Source organism: Pongo abelii, chromosome 5 (genome assembly GCF_028885655.2).
Source record: "Pongo abelii isolate AG06213 chromosome 5, NHGRI_mPonAbe1-v2.0_pri, whole genome shotgun sequence".
NCBI lineage: Eukaryota > Metazoa > Chordata > Mammalia > Primates > Hominidae > Pongo > Pongo abelii.
In genome coordinates, this window is record NC_071990.2 from 163,496,789 (window position 1) to 163,517,615 (window position 20,827).

General features: G+C 41.0%; 1 protein-coding gene across 1 annotated transcript in view; it reads right to left on the reverse strand.

Moving 5' to 3' along the window:
* PRKN (parkin RBR E3 ubiquitin protein ligase) overlaps positions 1-20,827 on the reverse strand; it is a 1,392,587-nt gene that overhangs the window by 214,776 nt on the left and 1,156,984 nt on the right. Inside the window, 1 exon segment of the mRNA NM_001132049.1 lies at positions 11,251-11,312. Coding sequence (NP_001125521.1) covers positions 11,251-11,312 — 62 coding nt within the window.

Consider the following 20,827-nt stretch of genomic DNA (forward strand, 5'->3'; position numbering starts at 1 on the left):
GTTAGGGGCCGATTCCTTCCTCTGTGCTGGATCTGAGCCCTTCTTGCCTTCCAAAGTACTTCCCTTCTTCAGTTCTCGGATCTCTCTCTCAAATCACCAGGTAATTCATCTCTATGGAATCCTTCCTGTGAGTGTAAAACAAGTTCTGGCCCGTCAACCTTTGAAGAACTGTCTTGTGGTTGCTGCATTTCTCTTTCTCTTCATAGCAAACCCTCTAGAAGGAATTATCCTCCCCTTCTGTTCACTCTTCATCCCATAGAACTCTGGCTCCTGTCTTTACACATCCCCCAAAACTACTCATTATGGTCATTCGTGATTTTTGCCACAGTGCCACAGGTGAAGGACACTCCCTGACCTCATCTTCTGAAACCTCTCAGTAGCATACAACACAAATCAGCATTCCTCCTCTGGAAGGCCCGCCTTCTCGGCTTCCTCAACACCAAAAATCACCATTCCCCTCTGGAGGACCCGCCTTCTTGGCTTCCTCAACATCACAAATCGCCATTCCTCCTCTGGAAGGCCCGCCTTCTCGCCTTCTCGGCTTCCGCAACACCATATGGCCCTGGATTGTCTTCTACTTTCCTTGAGGTTCCTTCTTGGTCTCCTTTGCTGGTTGCTACTCTTTACCCAATTTCCAAACGTTGGTGTTCCTTACGGTTCATCCAATCATGGTCTCTCTTTTCTTGGCTTCTTCTGAGAATCCCCATGGGTTTAAAATTTCCTCTACATGCTGGTAATTCCAAAGTTATCTCTCCATCTTGGACCTCAGTTCTCACTGTCCTCCAAGCTTCCACTCACACATCGAAGTCCCGACTTATCTCCTTCTCCATGCTTCAGGCATAGCAAATGTGTTCAGAATTGAAGCTCAGATCCCATACCTCTGATCTCACCTGCCCCATTTTGTTCATCTCAGTCAAACAGAACTTTCAAACTCCTTCCTTTCCCTGACCCACAGCCAGTCAGTCACAAAGTCCTTGAATTCTGCCTCTCAAGATTCACTTCTTTTTGTCTCCGCTGCCAACTATCTTAATCCAGAGCCTCTCCATATTGCAACAAGATTGACAAGCTCAAAATGTAATTTGGATAATGCTAACCCCTTGCTTAAACCTTAAAGGATTTCCCACTGAACTCAGAACAAAATCCACATGCTTAACCCTGGCGTCCATGGTCCAGGTGGCATTCATCTTTTGGCGCTGTCCTTCCTGCTCAGTATTTTCCAGCCACCTTGGTTTAATTTAGTGTCTTGAATAAAGCAAGCTCTTCACCTCCTTGGGGGCACTGGATGTGTGCTTTCCTCTGCTTGGGATGCTCTTCTGCCCACTCCCATAATGTTAGCTCCTTCAATAGCTGGTGTCCCCTCAATGCTTAGTCTCAGGGCTCCTCAACCACCCCTCATCTAAAGTAGGTGACATCCCTATTTGTTTTCATCCTAGCATCAATTATGATCAGTAACTGTGACTTCCTCATTTACTATTTTATCCAACACTAGCACAATAATAGTACAAGAAGGTATTCAATACATTTTTGTTGAATGGATAAAGGTTATTTCCATAAAATTTTGGTGATTAAACCTAAGGTGGAGGAAGGTGGTATAAATGGAGGTACTTCTGAAATGCAATTGGTCCAAAGGCCCTGCACACCTATGGACTTCAGACATCACACCTGATTTCTGTAGGGCTCACCTAGAACTGCAGAGTGACTTTAGTTTCCTACAATGTGATAATGTCTTTGCCAAAGAATTTGGACTAGGGGGAAGGAGTGTTGAGAGGTGCTATATGAATATGAATTGTGAACACAAATCAGAGAAGGGGCTAAGAAGCTAATATAAATGTATTGTTTTAAGGAGTTTATTTTTATTTTGGGAAGGCAATGATACATAGCATTTAATTTTTAATCCAAATCTAAAAAATCAAGATACCTACTAAAGATCAATGAAAACAGAAAGGAACCGCATACAAAGAAATTAGAGGGCTGCTGTGGGTCTCTGCCATCCAGTAATGAATTAGTAATTAACCAGCTTTGTAGGTTTTATCAACTCACATTCCAAGTGAGTATTACGCTTACTTTACTGTCTATTTTGTTGCCACTATGTAAAGCTGGAATATAAACAGCATTTAAAAATCAGAGGAATTTTAGTATAGCACTGAATATTTGCAACTTACTTGGCATCCTATTTATTTACAAATATTCTAAGAGATTATTGAGTTTCACTCTCCCTTGTCTACAAAAAGCTAAGTTAGAGAGACAAAAATGATTTGTCCAAGGATGCTTGTAACAGACATTAATATAAACATTTTATTTTATCAAGTGATATCAGTTGCCTCAAGCATCCAGTGAGATCCCGAGAGTTTCGCCAGCTCCTGGAGCAGCTGCCCCCACTGCTGGCAGGAATGCTGGGACAAGAGCTCTCTGCTTCCTCTCAGGAGCCTCATTGCCACCATCTGCCTAGAGGCCAGTAGGTCTTGTCATGAATAATCAGGATATAAATGTCCCTGATTGATATGCCCTGTTCATGACAGTCACCAAAGAATGCCTGACTCCTGCGCCATCTCTCCAGGCTGAGTCCCAAGCTCCACATCCACTCTGTGTATCCTTTTTCCTACCACATATTCCAGCTGCCCCAAACCCTGAGACCCTTCCCCCATGCTTGGGGAACTCATGGGCAATCAGCAGTAACTGCCCTATGACTGCAATCTGCTTTCTCAATGTTTTTCTTATTGAAAACATTTCTTACTGTTTCCCTAACTGAAACAGGCATGTACCCGAGGACACTACTTCACCTGCAGCACCCTCAGATGTTTTTGTGACTGCAATCCCAGTACCACAAAGCATTGCTCTACAGTGTTGTAACTAAAACATTTTCGCTTTCTCCTTCTAAAACCCTCCAACTTTCCAATTCAACCCATCAGCCTACACCATGCACTATTTCCCCTTCTGCTGTCAGCTACTGACATCCACTTCTCTCTCTCTCTCTCTCATTTCTCAAATCTTCAGTTTGCAATTCTGGAAGATCTCAGCGTGCACGGGGGTGGTACTCCCAACTCTCCGACTTCCCAATTCCATGACCTTAACTTCTCTCGTCACCTTGTCCTCCATCTGAAATCAGACACACAGCCTCCCTAGGCCTCCTCCAACCTCGTCGGTGCTGACCATGCAGCTCCTCCACAAGCTCAATGTGAAGTCTTTCATTCTTTGGCCAATGCCTGTTTGTCCAGTTCAACCCTTCTAGTACTCAAATCCCGAAAATTCTTTGAGCCACTGGTGTCTGTAACCAACTTTCCCTGTCCTCTCTCTCATCTGGGTTCTCTGCTTGCCCCGCTGAAATTTCATGGTCAGTCATCATCACTCCCTTAGATTCACCCTCAGCTGACACTGTTGTTGTAACACTGTAAGATGAGATCCACCCTCAGCTTCTTAGCCTCCCTCCCTCTTGTTTTTGTTACATTTCAACTGCAAAACTTCAATGCCAGTGCCTTTTCTGCATCTGTGCCTACACAGATGAGTGTGTCAGAAAAACATCCAGTGGATTGACCTCACTCCAAATTCAACCATTTCCCAAGTTTATTCCCTCCTCACCCTCATAAATGACAATTTCATTATCCTCTCCTGACATGGTTTGGCTGTGTCCCCACCCAAATTCTCATCTCGAATTGTAATCCCCGTAATCCCCATGTGTCAAGGGCGGGACCAAGGGTGGAAGTGATTGGATCATGGGGATGATTCCCCCATGATGTTCTCGTGATGGTGAATGAGTCCTCATGGGATCTGATGGTTGTATAATTGGCTGGCACTTCCCCTGCTTGCACTTTTCCCTCCTGCCACCTTGTGAAGAAGGTACCTTGCTTCCCCTTCACCTTCCGCCATGATTGTAAGTTTCCTGAGGCCTCCCCAGTCATGTGGAACTGTGAGTGAGTTAAACCTCTTTCCTTTATAAGTTACCCAGTCTTGGGTATTTACTTATAGCAATGTGAGACCAGACTAATACATCTCCTTTCCCTGTAAAACTCTTCCCCCATCTGTACTCTCAGCTGATGAGCTAGCTTCCTGTTTCACCAAGAAAAGAGAAACAACCAGCAGAGATCTTACAGAAGGTTTACCATCAAATCCAATGCTCATATGTCTTTGCCTGCATATTCTGCCTCCCCCACTGTTACCAGGTGGAACTGGCCACTCTCTTGTCCAAGCCCATGCCTACATTCAAGGACACTGCTCCTGAATTCTCCCTTCCCCCTTCTGCATCATCGATCTCCTGATTCCTCTACTGAATCATTACCATCAGTACATAAACATGCTGCAATTTTTCCCATTAAGATCATTTTCTTATCTCCATCCCTCAGCTACCTCATTTCTTTGCTTTCCCCTTCAGCTAAGTTCCCAGTTGCCAAAATTAAAACGTCTGTATTTGCAGTCTCCCACTCTTTGGCTCACCTCCCACATGAACCCATTCGAGGCAGGCTTTCCCCTCACCGTCCATGGTCAAGGTTACCAAGGACCTCCACATTGTGGAGTCCAGTGCTCATTTCTCATCCTTGTCCTTCTTGCTGAGCATAGGACACAAATCATGATTCCTCCTCCTAAAGATGCCTTCTTCCTTTGGCTCCCAGGTCATGATACCTGCCTGGATTTTTTCCCACCTTATTATCGTTATTATTTTTCTGAGACAGAGTCTTGCTCTGTCACCCAGGCTAGAGTGCATTGGCATGATATTGGCTCACTGCAACCTCCACCTCCCAGACTCAAGCAATTCTCCCGCCTCAGCCTCCTGAATAGCTGAGATAACAGGCACCTGCCACCACGTCCAGCTAACTTTTGTATTTTTAGTAGAGACAGGGTTTCGCCATGTTGGTCAGGCTGTTCTCAAACTCCTGACCTCAGGTGATCCATTCGCCTTAGCCTCCCAAAGATCTGGGATTACAGGTGTGAGCCACCATGCCTGGCCTCCTCCCACTTTATTGCAACCCTATCTTATGCAATGTGGCTCCTCCCTCTTTGTTTTGCTCAGTCCTCCTCCCCTCCCCTCCACCAATCACACTTGTTTCTAGACTATTGCGAATGTTAAAGCCAGGCATATGATCACATTGGAGGCTCTGTTGTTGCTTCATCCACTCTGTGGAAATCTCCTTTCCCAGATGTCACCACGAGGCTTCTCTGGATACCTTTCAGTCTTTATTCACCTGTCACCTGCTCAGTGAAACTTTCCCTGACCACCTTATATAAAATTTCACCTCTTCCTCCAGTATTCACTGTCCTTGTTTTTGTGTATGTGTGTGACAGAGGCTCACTCTGTAACAAAGACTAGAGTGCAGTGGCACAATCTTGACTCACTGCAACCTCCACCTCCTGGGTTCAAATGATTCCCATGCCTCAGCCTCTAGAGTAGCTGGGATTATAGGCATGCACCACCATGCCCGGCTAATATTTTGTATTTTTAGTAGAGATATGGTTTCACTATTTCACTATGTTGGCCAGGCTGGTCTCGAACTTCTGGCCTCAAATGATCTGCCTGCCTTGGCCTCCCAAAGTGTTATCATTACAGGTGTGAGCCACCACACCTGAGCACTGTCCTTTTTCATTTCCTTTTTCTCCATAGCAATGATAGCCATCTAACATAATATACACTAAATGTGTTTATGTGTATATAATATGGTTTTCTCTAAGTAGAATATGGAGATTTTTCATTCCTCTATCCCTATAACCTAGGATGGTATATAGCACATAGTAGGTACTCAGTAAGTATCAGCTGAAAGAAGCAAGTGTATGTATGTCTGCGTGTGTGTGTGTGTGTGTGTGTGTGTGTGTGTGTTAGGAAATAGAGATCAATATTGCTGTGATGCCCTATATTACCAAAACTAATCATAGTGATATTAATTTTGATTATGGCTCAATTAAATTTCTAGGAGAATGCAAAGTGACCTGACCTTTATAAAGCAGATCTGAGGAGATGATTACTGTTGGCTTCTTTCCTTACTAATTACCCATGGACTGTAAAATAAAAATGGAAACACTCTGCAAATATTGGTACAAGTTCGAAGAGAAGACTCCATTATCTGAGCAGAACTGTCAGGGTAACAACCAGTGATTCTTGCTTTAAGAAGTCTTTAGGCTTTCACTGGAAAATGGCTGTGAGATCCAGGTGTCTTCATAAGGAGTTACGTTTGGGAGAGTCAGTTGTCAACTTTTACCTGCAATGCGGGATAACTGATTTCGCTTGTATTTGAATACACATTTATGCCTGCTATTCTGGAAACTCACAATATAGAAAAATGAAGGGGATGTACTGTAATACTCTAACTCCAGGATGTGGAAGTGATTCCAGTTTCTTATCCTCTCCTAACTAATCCTTTTGTTTTTATTCTCATATTGGAAATGGGCAGTTTTACTTTGCCACATACATATGCCAAACAAAAACACACAAACCAAAAACTCATTGATGAAAGTGAGCTGCCACATCTCCATTTGCATATTTCCTGGTCAAAGTTGGCAGAGACAATCTTTTTTTTTTTTTTTTTTTTTTTTTTGTATTTTTCTCTTTTTTTTCTTTTTTTTTTTTCTTTTATTATTATTATTATTATCATTACTATACTTTAGGTTTTATGGTACATGTGCGCAATGTGCAGGTAAGTTACATATGTATACATGTGCCATGCTGGTGCGCTGCACCCACCAACTTGTCATCTAGCATTAGGTATATCTCCCAATGCTATCCCTTCCCCCTCCCCCCACCCCACAACAGTCCCTGAAGTGTGATGTTCCCCTTCCTGTGTCCATGTGTTCTCATTGTTCAATTCCCACCTATGAGTGAGAATATGCGGTGTTTGGTTTTTTGTTCTTGCGATAGTTTACTGAGAATGATGATTTCCAGTTTCATCCATGTCCCTACAAAGGACGTGAACTCATCCTTTTTTATGGCTGCATAGTATTCCATGGTGTATATGTGCCACATTTTCTTAATCCAGTCTATCATTGTTGGACATTTGGGTTGGTTCCAAGTCTTTGCTATTGTGAATAATGCTGCAATAAACATACGTGTGCATGTGTCTTTATAGCAGCATGATTTATAGTCCTTTGGGTATATACCCAGTAATGGGATGGCTGGGTCGAATGGAATTTCTAGTTCTAGATCCCTGAGGAATCGCCACACTGACTTCCACAAGGGTTGAACTAGTTTACAGTCCCACCAACAGTGTAAAAGTGTTCCTATTTCTCCACATCCTCTCCAGCACCTGTTGTTTCCTGACTTTTTAATGATTGCCATTCTAACTGGTGTGAGATGGTATCTCATTGTGGTTTTGATTTGCATTTCTCTGATGGCCAGTGATGGTGAGCATTTTTTCATGTGTTTTTTGGCTGCATAAATGTCTTCTTTTGAGAAGTGTCTCTTCATGTCCTTCGCCCACTTTTTGATGGGGTTGTTTGTTTTTTTCTTGTAAATTTGTTGGAGTTCATTGTAGATTCTGGATATTAGCCCTTTGTCAGATGAGTAGGTTGCGAAAATGTTCTCCCATTTTGTAGGTTGCCTGTTCACTCTGATGGTAGTTTCCTTTGCTGTGCAGAAGCTCTTTAGTTTAATTAGATCCCATTTGTCAATTTTGGCTTTTGTTGCCATTGCTTTTGGTGTTTTAGACATGAAGTTCTTGCCCATGCCTATGTCCTGAATGGTAATGCCTAGGTTTTCTTCTAGGGTTTTTATGGTTTTAGGTCTAACGTTTAAGTCTTTAATCCATCTTGAATTGATTTTTGTATAAGGTGTAAGGAAGGGATCCAGTTTCAGCTTTCTACATATGGCTAGCCAGTTTTCCCAGCACCATTTATTAAATAGGGAATCCTTTCCCCATTTCTTGTTTCTGTCAGGTTTGTCAAAGATCAGATACTTGTAGATATGTGGCATTATTTCTGACGGCTCTGTTCTGTTCCATTGATCTATATCTCTGTTTTGGTACCAGTACCATGCTGTTTTGGTTACTGTAGCCTTGTAGTATAGTTCGAAGTCAGGTAGTGTGATGCCTCCAGCTTTGTTCTTTTGGCTGAGGATTGACTTGGCGATGCGGGCTCTTTTTTGGTTCCATATGAACTTTAAAGTAGTTTTTTCCAATTCTGTGAAGAAAGTCATTGGTAGCTTGATGGGGATGGCATTGAATCTGTAAATTACCTTGGGAAGGATGGCCATTTTCATGATATTGATTCTTCCTACCCATGAGCATGGAATGTTCTTCCATTTGTTTGTATCCTCTTTTATTTCCTTGAGCAGTGGTTTGTAGTTCTCCTTGAAGAGGTCTTTCACATCCCTTGTAAGTTGGATTCCTAGGTATTTTATTCTCTTTGAAGCAATTGTGAATGGGAGTTCACTCATGATTTGGCTCTCTGTTTGTCTGTTATTGATGTATAAGAATGCTTGTGATTTTTGTACATTGATTTTGTATCCTGAGACTTTGCTGAAGTTGCTTATCAGCTTAAGGAGATTTTGGGCTGAGACAATGGGGTTTTCTAGATATACTATCATGTCATCTGCAAACAAGGACAATTTGACTTCCTCTTTTCCTAATTGAATACCCTTTATTTCCTTCTCCTGCCTAATTGCCCTGGCCAGAACTTCCAACACTATGTTGAATAGAAGTGGCGAGAGAGGGCATCCCTGTCTTGTGCCAGTTTTCAAAGGGAATGCTTCCAGTTTTTGCCCATTCAGAACGATATTGGCTGTGGGTTTGTCATAAATAGCTCTTATTATTTTGAGATACGTCCCATCAATTCCTAATTTATTGAGAGTTTTTAGCATGAAGGGTTGTTGAATTTTGTCAAAGGCCTTTTCTGCATCTATTGAGATAATCATGTGGTTTTTGTCTTTGGTTCTGTTTATATGCTGGATTACATTTATTGATTTGCGTATATTGAACCAGCCTTGCATCCCAGGGATGAAGCCCACTTGATCATGGTGGATAAGCTTTTTGATGTGCTGCTGGATTCTGTTTGCCAGTATCTTATTGAGGATTTTTGCATCAATGTTCATCAAGGATATTGGTCTAAAATTCTCTTTTTTTGTTGTGTCTCTGCCAGGCTTTGGTATCAGGATGATGCTGGCCTCATAAAAAGAGTTAGGGAGGATTCCCTCTTTTTCTATTGATTGGAATAGTTTCAGAAGGAATGGTACCAGCTCCTCCTTGTACCTCTGGTAGAATTCGGCTGTGAACCCATCTGGTCCTGGACTTTTTTTGGTTGGTAAGCTATTGATTATTGCCACAATTTCAGCTCCTGTTATTGGTCTATTCAGAGATTCAACTTCTTCCTGGTTTAGTCTTGGGAGGGTGTATGTGTTGAGGAATTTATCCATTTCTTCTAGATTTTCTAGTTTATTTGCATAGAGGTGTTTGTAATATTCTCTGATGGTAGTTTGTATTTCTGTGGGATCGGTGGTGATATCCCCTTTATCATTTTTTATTGCATCTATTTGATTCTTCTCTCTTTTTTTCTTTATTAATCTTGCTAGTGGTCTATCAATTTTGTTGATCCTTTCAAAAAACCAGCTCCTGGATTCATTTATTTTTTGAAGGGTTTTTTGTGTCTCTATTTCCTTCAGTTCTGCTCTGATTTTAGTTATTTCTTGCCTTCTGCTAGCTTTTGAATGTGTTTGCTCTTGCTTTTCTAGTTCTTTTAATTGTGATGTTAGGGTGTCAATTTTGGATCTTTCCTGCTTTCTCTTGTGGGCATTTAGTGCTATAAATTTCCCTCTACACACTGCTTTGAATGCATCCCAGAGATTCTGGTATGTTGTGTCTTGGTTCTCGTTGGTTTCAAAGAACATCTTTATTTCTGCCTTCATTTCGTTATGTACCCAGTAGTCATTCAGGAGCAGGTTGTTCAGTTTCCACGTAGTTGAGCGGTTTTGAGTGAGATTCTTAATCCTGAGTTCTAGCTTGATTGCACTGTGATCTGAGAGACAGTTTGTTACAATTTCTGTTCTTTTACATTTATTGAGGAGAGCTTTACTTCCAAGGATATGGTCAATTTTGGAATAGGTGTGGTGTGGTGCTGAAAAAAATGTATATTCTGTTGATTTGGGGTGGAGAGTTCTGTAGATGTCTATTAGGTCTGCTTGGTGCAGAGCTGAGTTCAATTCCTGGGTATCCTTGTTGATTTTCTGTTTCGTTGATCTGTCTAATGTTGACAGTGGGGTGTTAAAGTCGCAGAGACAATCTTTAGGAGTAAAAATAAATAACGCTGGGCTGGGCGTGAGGGCTCACGCCTGTAATCCCAGCACTTTGGGAGGCAGAGGCAGGCGGATCATGATGTCAGGAGATCGAAACCATCCTGGCTAACACGGTGAAACTCCATCTCTACCAAAAATATAAAAAATTAGCTGGGTGTGGTGGCGGGCGCCTGTAGTCCCAGCAACTCAGGAGGCTGAGGCAGGAGAATGGCATGAACCTGGGGGGCGGAGCTTGCAGTGAGCTGAGATCACACCACTGCACTCTAGCCTGGGCGACAGAGCAAGACTCCGTCTCAAAAAATAAATAAAATAAAATAAATAACACTGGAAGTTAGGTCAACCAGCCTTTTGCCAACTCTTTAGTGTATTTTAAAGATAACTTGACACCTAGATTTAACATACTAATACAGAGTTTGTAGTTCCATATAGGGATCAAGAAACGTATTTTTAAGCATTCCATAATATATATGTGTGTACATATATATAATATTTAGCACCCTGAATTATTTACTTAGCATATCTATTTAAATTATGACATGCCTCACTGAGCACAACACAGCATTTAAATAATCCACTTCAAATGGTCACCCTTTGTATAGACGTCACATGTTCATACCCGTGTACAAAGAGGCTGCCATGAAATACAGATAACAAACACCCAATACAAAAACCTGGTGAAAAAAAAAAAAAAAAGCTCACACATCCACCCACAGACAGCAACTTAGGGATGTCTATGACCATCGATCCCTCAGGCGTAATTCATCTCCGCATTTATTTGCTCATCTGCCACTATGTGGTGCCTGCTTCCTGCTTGAGTCTTGAGATGAAATGCACTGGCAGATAGCAGATGTAGCAATTAATAACCTGTCAGGTCTGATGGATAGAAGAGGAAAAAAGTGTCCTCACACATATCTCCAGCATGGTTTTCTTCCCCATTTCAGGGAGCCCAGGGTCAGGAGACATACTCGGCCTCCCTGGGGAGCCCAAACTGTCTCATTAGCGTCTATCTTTCATGACAGTCTGATGCAGCCTTTGAGATGCTCACTCACCTGCTCTTCTCCCAGAATCCTGAAGTGATGGAGCTCTTTAATCAAGGAGTTGGGACAGCCAGCTGTTGGAAAGAAGAATTAATCACAAAAACATCATTTTCACTCTGTGTGGTTATATGATTTTACATACAGTTATGACTATCAACTGCCAGTGTTGCCTTTTGGGAGGACACAGATATGTACCTGAAAAACACACATCTAACCAACCACAAAAAAAGCCAAACCCTCAAAAGAGCTATGGCCACTGCCTGGCCTCCAACCACACCTCTTTAGAAAACAGTTGCATGTGACTCTGGCCAGGCTTTCTCTCCCCTCTGATTATGATCTGGCCTTAGGATATCATGCCACTCTGGTTCTTAGAAACATGCCCAGCATGTCACTGGTTCCTCATATATAGCCAGGATTCCGCAGGGCCAGAGTAGGGGAGTTGGTGACCACAGGCTCTGACTTATTCATCATGTCCTGTTTGCTCACCATCAAGGCCAGGGGCCTGCTCATTGAGAGCTAAGAGCAAAGGTCGGGTAGCTGGACATCCATTCTTTGGGGGGCTCAGCTGGCGGTTAGTACCTTGCCTGGTTTTGTCAAGAGGCTTTGTGAAGACCTATTAGATCTTGCATTTGAGTTTGGAAAGGGCATCTTACAGAAGGACCAAGAGAGAAGGCTCCAGCAGTTCTGGTGCCTATCACTTTCTCGTTCCACCCAATCAATCCAAGCCCCTTCAGACTTTCACCTTTTTGTTCTTCAGTTGTAAAACAAAGTAAGTAAATAGGTAAAAAAAAAAAAAATATATATATATATATATATATGCACACATACACACACGTAATTAAAATACATGTGTATAAAATATAATTATATAATATTTTATGTATAGATGAGTTATATATATTTTTATATAACTCACATATATAAATTGAATATGTAAATATATAATTTTATAGAATTATATAATTAATATAAATATTGGCCTAAATAAATATATTTATATATAATAACATAACATATATAATATATATTCTATGTAAAATAAAATACAGTTGACCCTGGAACAACATGGGCTTGAACTTTGTGGGTCCACTTATACACCGATTTTTCTTCTGCCTCTGCTACCCCTGAGACAGCAGGACCAACCCTTCCCCCTCCTCCTCCTCCTCAGCCACTAGCTGTGAAGAGAATGAAGATGAAAACCTTTATGACGATCTGCTTTCACTTAATGGATAGTTAATACATTTTCTCTTCCTTATGATTTTCTTAATAACATTTTCCTTTCTCTATCTTACTTTAAGAATATAGTATATAATACATATAACCTATAAAATATGTGTTCATAGACTATTGATGTTATAGGAGGGGCCTCTGGTCAACAGTAGGTTATTAGTAGTTAAGTTTTGGGTGAGTCAAAAGTTCCACATAGTTTTCTGACCTCAGGGATGTTGGTGTTCCTAAGCCTCACATTGTTCAAGGCCCAAATGTATAGATATGTAAAATTTAGGCCAGTATATGCTTAATATCATTTAAAATGTGTTGCATCCCTGTCTTTTCAATAGAACTATTCCTCGATATTAGGTTGTAGTCATTTATACTATTATTTTTTTGAGTCAGGGTCTAACTCCAGGCTGGGGTGCAGTGTGTAATCATGGCTCATTGCAGCCTTGACCTCCTGGCTGAAGGTACCCTCTTGCTTCAGCTTCTTGAGTAGCTGGGACTACAGGTGTGTGCACCACCAAGCCTGGCTAAGTTTTTAATTTTTTCCTAATATTTTGTAGAGATGGGGTCTCACTATACTGTCCAGGCTGGTCTCAAGCTCCTGGGCTCAACTGACACTCCCACTTCAGCCTCACAAAGTGCTGGGATTATAGGCATGAGCCACTGTAACTGGCTCATTTATATTATTCTCTCTGGAAACAAAAGTGATATAAAAATCTGTTTCTTTGAGATGAGACCTATGGATTATATAATCTGTTGAACTTCCTAGTAAGGAAACTGGATTGTATGCAGGACATATCAACTAAATTATGGAGCCATTTCTCATATTCCTCAGCATTGTGATGTGAGAGTGGTCAGAAGCCCTGAGAGTGTTTGTCTGGGGGAGGGCAGGCTGAGGAATGAGAAAACCTGTATTCACACAGGTGAAGGTGCTCATTGCAATAAAGATTAGATTTGTGCATTGTTTCAGAGAGTAGGATTTAAAACCAACAGAAGAAAATGGAATAAATTGCCTTATAAGATAGTAACTGCGGGTTTTTCAACACACGCTAAATGAATACTTATGCAGGATATTTTAGAGAGGAATTTTACTGGGTATGATGATGAATTTATGTGTCTACTTGATTGGGCTAAGGGGTGCCCAGATAGCTGATAACATGTTATTTCTGGGTGGGTGTGTGAGAGTGTTTCTGGGAGAGACTGGCATCTGAGTCAGTGGACCAAGAAGATCCACTCTCAGCAATGTGGGCAGGCATCGTCCCATCCACTGAGGTCACTGAGGGCGTGCACAGAACAAGAAGGCAGAGAATGGCGAATGCTCTTTCTCTTCTAGAGCCTTAAAGATCAGATTCTTTAAGGTTCTCAGGCCTTCTGACTGCAAGACATACACGACCCCCAAACCTGCCGCCCCTAGTTGTCAGGCCTTCAGACTCAGACTGAATTAGACCAAAGGCTTTCCTGGTTTTCCAGCTTACAGATGGCGGATTGCGGGACTGCTTGGCCGCCATAATTGTGTGAGCCCTTCCCCCAGTAAATGTCCTCTTGTCTCTTTCTCTTTATAGATCCTATAGACAGAAAGGTCCTGTTTCTTGGGAGAAGCCTGACTAATACACTGAGTTATTTCCAATTCCAAAATTCTATGGTAATGTAAAATGCTGGAACATAGTTTTAGCCTATATTATATAACATTTCATACTTTGAGAAATAAAAATCCTGGCCGGGCATGATGGCTCACACCTGTAATCCCAGGACTTTGGGAGGCTGAGGCGGGAGGATCACAAGGTCAGGAGTTTGAGACCAGCCTGGCCAACATGATGAAACGCTGTTTCTACTAAAAATACAAAAATTAGTCGGGCATGGTGGTGGGCACCTGTAATCCCAGCTACTTGGGAGGCTGAGGCAGGAGAATCGCTTGAACCTGGGAGGCAGAGGTTGTGGTGGGCTGAGATCGTGCCAATGCACTCCAGCCTGGGCAACAACAGCAAGACTCTGTCTCAATAAATAAATAAATAAATAATCCAAGTGAATATTTTAGTGGAAAACATAATACATTAACTTCCACAGGCATGTCTGGTACTGTAGAGAAGGAAAACTAGATCCTTCAAGTGAGACACAGATGCTTGAGCTGAGTGCTTCTCCAACTAGAGGCCACGGAGACTTGCAGGCTGAAGATTCTTTTTGAGAAGTTGTTGATTTTGGGATTGCTATTCTGATGATTACCTAAACAATAGTAAAAATATGTTCTGGATCATTTGACTGGCTTCAATTCAAACAAAAACTGCTATGAAATTCAGCCTCAAGTCAGTTCCTGTGCTTTGGATCTCTTTGGGAGCAAGTCATCATAGTTTAGTTTCCTGAAATGAGTGAGAAAAGAGTGGATAGAAGGCAAGGGAGGCTTCCCCTGCCAGTAACGTCCCATGGTCTGGGGCCGAGTGTCCGAAGGGTAGAGTCACAGGAGAAGTAGTGGGGGAAGGGAGGCAGCCAGCAGCTCAGGGTCCCAGGCCTGCTGAGATGGAACATTTGAATCTGGGCCAACCCATCAGGGCCCTGTTCGGATCCCAAGGACTGCTCTAGTGTCAGTAAAATGACAGCCTCTACCGTATTAAATTGATAGAGTCCATCAGAATATTTTGGTCTTGTACTTTCAGTTATACTTAATTGGTATGTTTTTATTTGGGCTTTCTAGTTGTATAAGCATAAAGTATTTATAGCTCAGTTTATATCTAGACACACTTAAGACATATTGTCTTAAAAATAACTTCATTCGGCCGGGTGTGGTGGCTCACGCCTGTAATCTCAGCACTTTGGGAGGCAGAGGCAGGCGGATCACGAGGTCAGGAGATTGAGACCATCCTGGCTAACACAGTGAAACCCCGTCTCTACTAAAAATACAAAAAATTAGCCTGGCGTGGTGGTGGGCGCCTGTAGTCCCAGCTACTCGGGAGGCTGAGGCAGGAGAATGGTGTGAACCCGGGAGGCGGAGCTTGCAGTGAGCCGAGATTGCGCCACTGCTCTCCAGCTTGGGTGACAGAGCGAGACTCCATCTCAAAAAAAAAAAAATATATATATATATGTATATATATATATATACACACATATATAAAACTTCATTCAACCTTGGATGTTTTGGAGAATTTTTTGTTTCTTTACAAGTGGTCTTTTATGTCACTCAAACTTGAGAAAAATGGCTTTGCCTTATTTTAATCCTGCGTAAAATAAGAAACACAATTTTAAATTAGCTTATCTTCAGAATTTGTATTCTGGCTGTCTCCTAAGATACATGTGAAAGGACTGATGTTGATGATAGCTCATATATAAACATCTTTAACAGAAGACTAGATAATTACTTGAAACACCTGGTAGGTTCAAAAAAACAACAAACAAGACTAGACACAGCATAGACTTAGATGAGAAGAGCTGGAAAGGGTCAAGATATTTGAGAAGACCGTGGACGGCTATCTGCAAACTGTGCTCATCACAGGAACATTAGTGTGGGAAATGGCCAGATATAAACTCAGTGTGAAGATGGGGCTTAAAAATAACAAAACTAGAACTGCAAGACGGGCACACAGAACGCATTCATGTAGGGAGACAGGAAAACATTAGTGGAGGGAGTGGAGGGGGCGGAGGTGGCAGGGAGGACAAAATGGGCCTGACGAATAAAAACCACAGTACTACTTCTGGATTTGGAGCAACAGAGATCATGTCCGATCCTTCCATGCCCTTTAAGCATCACCTCCCTCACGTATGGGTTCTTCTGCATTCATTTTTGGTAAATCTGCATTGACTCTTAATGACTGCATATTACTTTATGTAATGAGTATTCCTGATGTAATTCGTGAGTAAGCGCTCACATGATTTTTTTCTTTGGGTGTTTGATGGGTGAAACTGGTATCAAACTCACTGCTTTTCAACTTTTGAGATTCAATTTTTCCTCATTTTGAAAAGTTAAAAAAATCATCTCCAGAACTCTGAACTCCTTATTGTATCTCAAAGATTCCCGGCAGCATCTCTGAGACTATAATAGAAGTGTTTGGACATCTATTGGCATTTAAAATATTTGTATATGCCATATTATGTCATCACTTTTCTTAAGCACAAGGTTCTCCTTAAATTGTTATTCTGTCCTTTCTAACATGGGAAATATTCTCTTTGCTCAAGAAAACAGAACACACAGGAATCGAGTAGTGTTTTCACCTATTGACACTGTGTTACCTTTCTTGACAAGAGCCTATTCTTCTCTATCTTTTCCCTATTTTCTTGTCCTGGACTCCATTTTTAAAGCCCATCCTGCTGTCCTTGGCAATTTAAACGAGAATGTCACCTCGTTCTGTGCCATCCTCATGCCGTGCTCACAGGTTTGTGCTCTTCTGTCGTGTTTTTCCTCCAGTTATTAAACCCCTCGCTCATCTCTTGCCTGTGTTTTCTAAAAATCTGAGCTCATTGGTGTTCAATGAATACCAGCTTTTTGGTATTAAAAATGAATAAGACAATTTGTTAAAAAGCATATAAACACAGGATCGAATCTTATTTTAAAAGACAACTGCGAAACCGGGCCCTATATTTCAATTAGTATCTGTAATCAACATTTACTTTCATTCTGTTGCTGTACCATAAAGGTCACTTTATCATCTAACTGGGAAGCTCCTCAATGAAAATGTGTCACAAAGTTGTGTAGCATTTCCACAAAGTCACTGACAGCTACTGAGAAAAAGCAACCCCAAACAAAACAAAACAAAACAAATACCTTTGAGAGATTAACTGAGCCATAATGTTTTCAGAAAGGTTTTGGTGAATTTCCTCAACAATCATGCTGTAAAGTAGGGAAAACTCATTTGGAAAATACATTCCATTGAGAAGCATTAAAAACCACATGAGTCTTCAATCACTATTTTTTCTTTTAATTTCCTTGCAAATCATCACAGGAGCAATTGTGATATCCTTTGGGTTCAATAGAAAATCGTGAGCACCCAGGCTTGGGATAGAAATGGAAATGGATTTCAGCTCTCTGATGTGCTCCTGGCACTGGCCACATGACACAAATAATCTGCAATTTGCAGATTGCTGCTGTTTGGTGCGAAACGCTTTGAGGATTAATTTTTCTCTTGGCTATAGCTTAGAATCCCTAACGTGGGCTTGACAATTACAGTAACCTTCTATTTCCCCCCTAAGTACAACTTAGAAAAGGAAACCGACTAACGACGAAATGGCATCAAAAATAAATGATGATTCAATGTGATCAAAGACAATGCAGCGAGACTGAACACTGACCTCTGAGCACAAGCCAGAGAGCGTGGGCCACATCTGCAGGCTGGGCTGCAGCGGTGAAGGAATCCAGTGGGCGGCTTGCTACTCCAGCTAAGCCAGGTTGATTAGGGTCGCCATACACTGTGCTGAAGTAGCCATTTCTGAATTAGTCTGAGAGCCAGGCGTTAATAGGATCCATGGAAAACTCACTAAGCTATCTTGACAGAGCAATTGCATTCAGTCAGCAGTAGGACTTTATATAATCAAGTTCAAAGCATTATCATTTTCATAAATAAAGCCAAGCTTATTTTAATCATTTCTCTCTGCTGATGGGTTTTTATTTATAAAGGATTATTCATGCATTCTTTCTCTGTAGCCAATACTTGCTGTCTCAAGATATCCTAAGCCAGTTAAGGAGAATCCTGAAGATACTCACCTTCCACCTAACAATGTACTTACAGGTATACACACCGGAGAGAAACTTACATGGTTACACAACGAGATATGTAATAGAATATTTACTGCAACATTTTTGTAATAAGAGCAACAACAAAAGGACACATCTAAAATGACCATCAACAGGAGAAGAGATAAAATCATTCAACAAATAGCCATTGTGCACCCACTTTATGCCAGGCACTATTAGTACACTTGGGTCGCAGCCGTAAAAAATTAAAACAGACAAAAATCCCTCATTGGAGCTTGCATTCTAAAGGAGTGAGAGACAATAAAAATAAACTAATAAGTAGGTAAATGATGTAACATTTTGGATGGTCACTAGCACTGTGTGGAAAAGAGAAAATACAACAGTATAAAGGGCAGGGTTTGCTAATGTAAAATTAGGTGTTCATTTCTCATTGAGACCGTGACACTGAAGCACAGATTTTTAGGAAGTGAGTTAATATGAGTTAGCTAGAGTGAAATGTATCAAAACAGATAAATCTCAAAACCATAAAGTTGAGAAAAAAGTTGCAATCGTTTATGCACAATGCAATGTCATTTACAAAAAGTTTAGAGAATCTATTAAACAATGTCGATGCATACAAATATACTAAGAATATAAAATAATGCATGCAAATGATGAACGCCCCTGAAGTATGTATCAAATTCAGGGGAAGGGGAAAGAGGAATAGGACCATAGAAGGGTGCTGCTATTCAAATCTGTCTTAAAGTGTATTACAATAATTGTTAAAAAGAAAAGCTAATACTTCAATGATGCTTAGTAGGAACCAAACACTCTTCACAATGTTTTGCGTGTAATTCATTTAATGCTCACGACAACCCTATAAGGCAGGCACTATTTTTATCCCCATTTTAAAGATGGTGAAATCGAGGCAGAAAAAGAACTAAACTAATGAAATTATCAAAGCTGGGTATTGTGTACATAGACGTTGATTATGCTACTTTAAATATCTAACTGGATATTTAAATATCTAACTGGATGTCTGGAACTTTTCATAATAAAAAACTCTAGATGAAAACTTTAAAGTACATCTAAAAATAACCTTGGAAAAGACTGAATAAAAATTCAATAACATATAGACCCGACTTTGTGAACATATATGAGCATGAATGTAGTTTGGAGAAGGAAAACCTTCCAATACAACCACTAATTAGTAGGCATAACTTATCTGAGTAGTATAGCATGAAACTTTGTAAATTTTGATGCTTTCAGAATAAGCCGAAATAAGCCGTGAAATATTATTCATTCAATTTCTTACTTGTAGATGAGGCAGTTACCAGACCAGAAGCATGCGAAGTGTCTTTTAGGAGCTCAACATAGTGTGTATGAAGCTCAGATAGCTGTGATTTCATAATTTATATCAAAATTGACGCAGATTGGTATTTTCTGGCTTGTTGCAGCTGCTGTATTAATCCAAACATCCCTGCTGGGTCAACTTCTAGTGGCTATGAGACTATCCATCTTCCAATGAGGTACCAGGGAAGAATCAGTCTCATCAATAATGAGACACAATCAGAAATCTTCATTTCACAAACAATAATATTATCCTTATTGGCTGGAGGTGAATTCCAAGCAAATATTCATTGATTCTTCATTGAACAACTCTTAAGTGTATATTTACTATGCGTAACGCCAGGGACCATAGAGAAATCATAAGTGAATCAGACAGGGATTCTGCCTTCCTGGAGTTTGCAGAAGAAACAAGACGCACATCAACAAACCAAGTAGATGTAGAAAGAGCCAAGTGAGCAGACAGCAACCAAAGAGGTATAAAAAAAGAAAAGAAGGAGGTGGCTTGGAATCAAAGAGGCCAAACCCTGGAGTATTTGAGGAATCCAAGCAGCTGCCTGGCTGCGGATGAGAATTGAAAGCACCTGCATACACACAGCCTACCTACTGGGGCTGAGAACTGAGACCACTGAGACCTAATTATTTGTTCCAGAAAAATCCTGCCCTGGAAGATAAGCTTGTAAAGCAATAAATAACTTCACTGTTTGCTTCAAGAAACTCCTGCAAGTAATTTAACCAGACAGTTTGCTCATCTGAGTAGCCATCTCTCTTAACAGGAAATCAGACGGTTCACCTGGGCAATAGCTCTTGTATAAGACAACAGTTTCCTTATGAAGGCTTCCTTAGGACTTTGTCTTACTGTGTCCACTGACCCCAAACTACTATGTCATTGATCTGCTCAACTCCAATCAGTTTCCCACCTTGAAAGATCTGCAATAAGCGCTTAAGCCCAGATCCCCAGGCTCTATGAACACCCTCCCTGACCTCTGTTTCCTGTGACACCTCCATGACTGTCCACATGATGGTGTCACTTCCTGCACTAGATCTAATCAGCCCTGCTCTGCAATAGATTTTCTGTGGTCATTTGGGAGATTTGAGACAGAGGACAAGGTAGAACATGCAGTAACAAAAGATGAAAAACACTTCGTATTTTTCTTATTTGTATGTCATTACAATGTCAAAACAACTTAAATATTTTGAATTGTGCGTATATTTTTGGGGCTTTGCCTTCACCTTTGAATTTCATAAAGTTCTTCCTTTGTTATTGACCTATATTTTGAGTGATTGTGAAGATACATTTTAGAAGGCAGGTGTTTTCAACATCCAGCATCCCTCAGATCACAAATTTAATTCGGCTGGTCAACACACGAG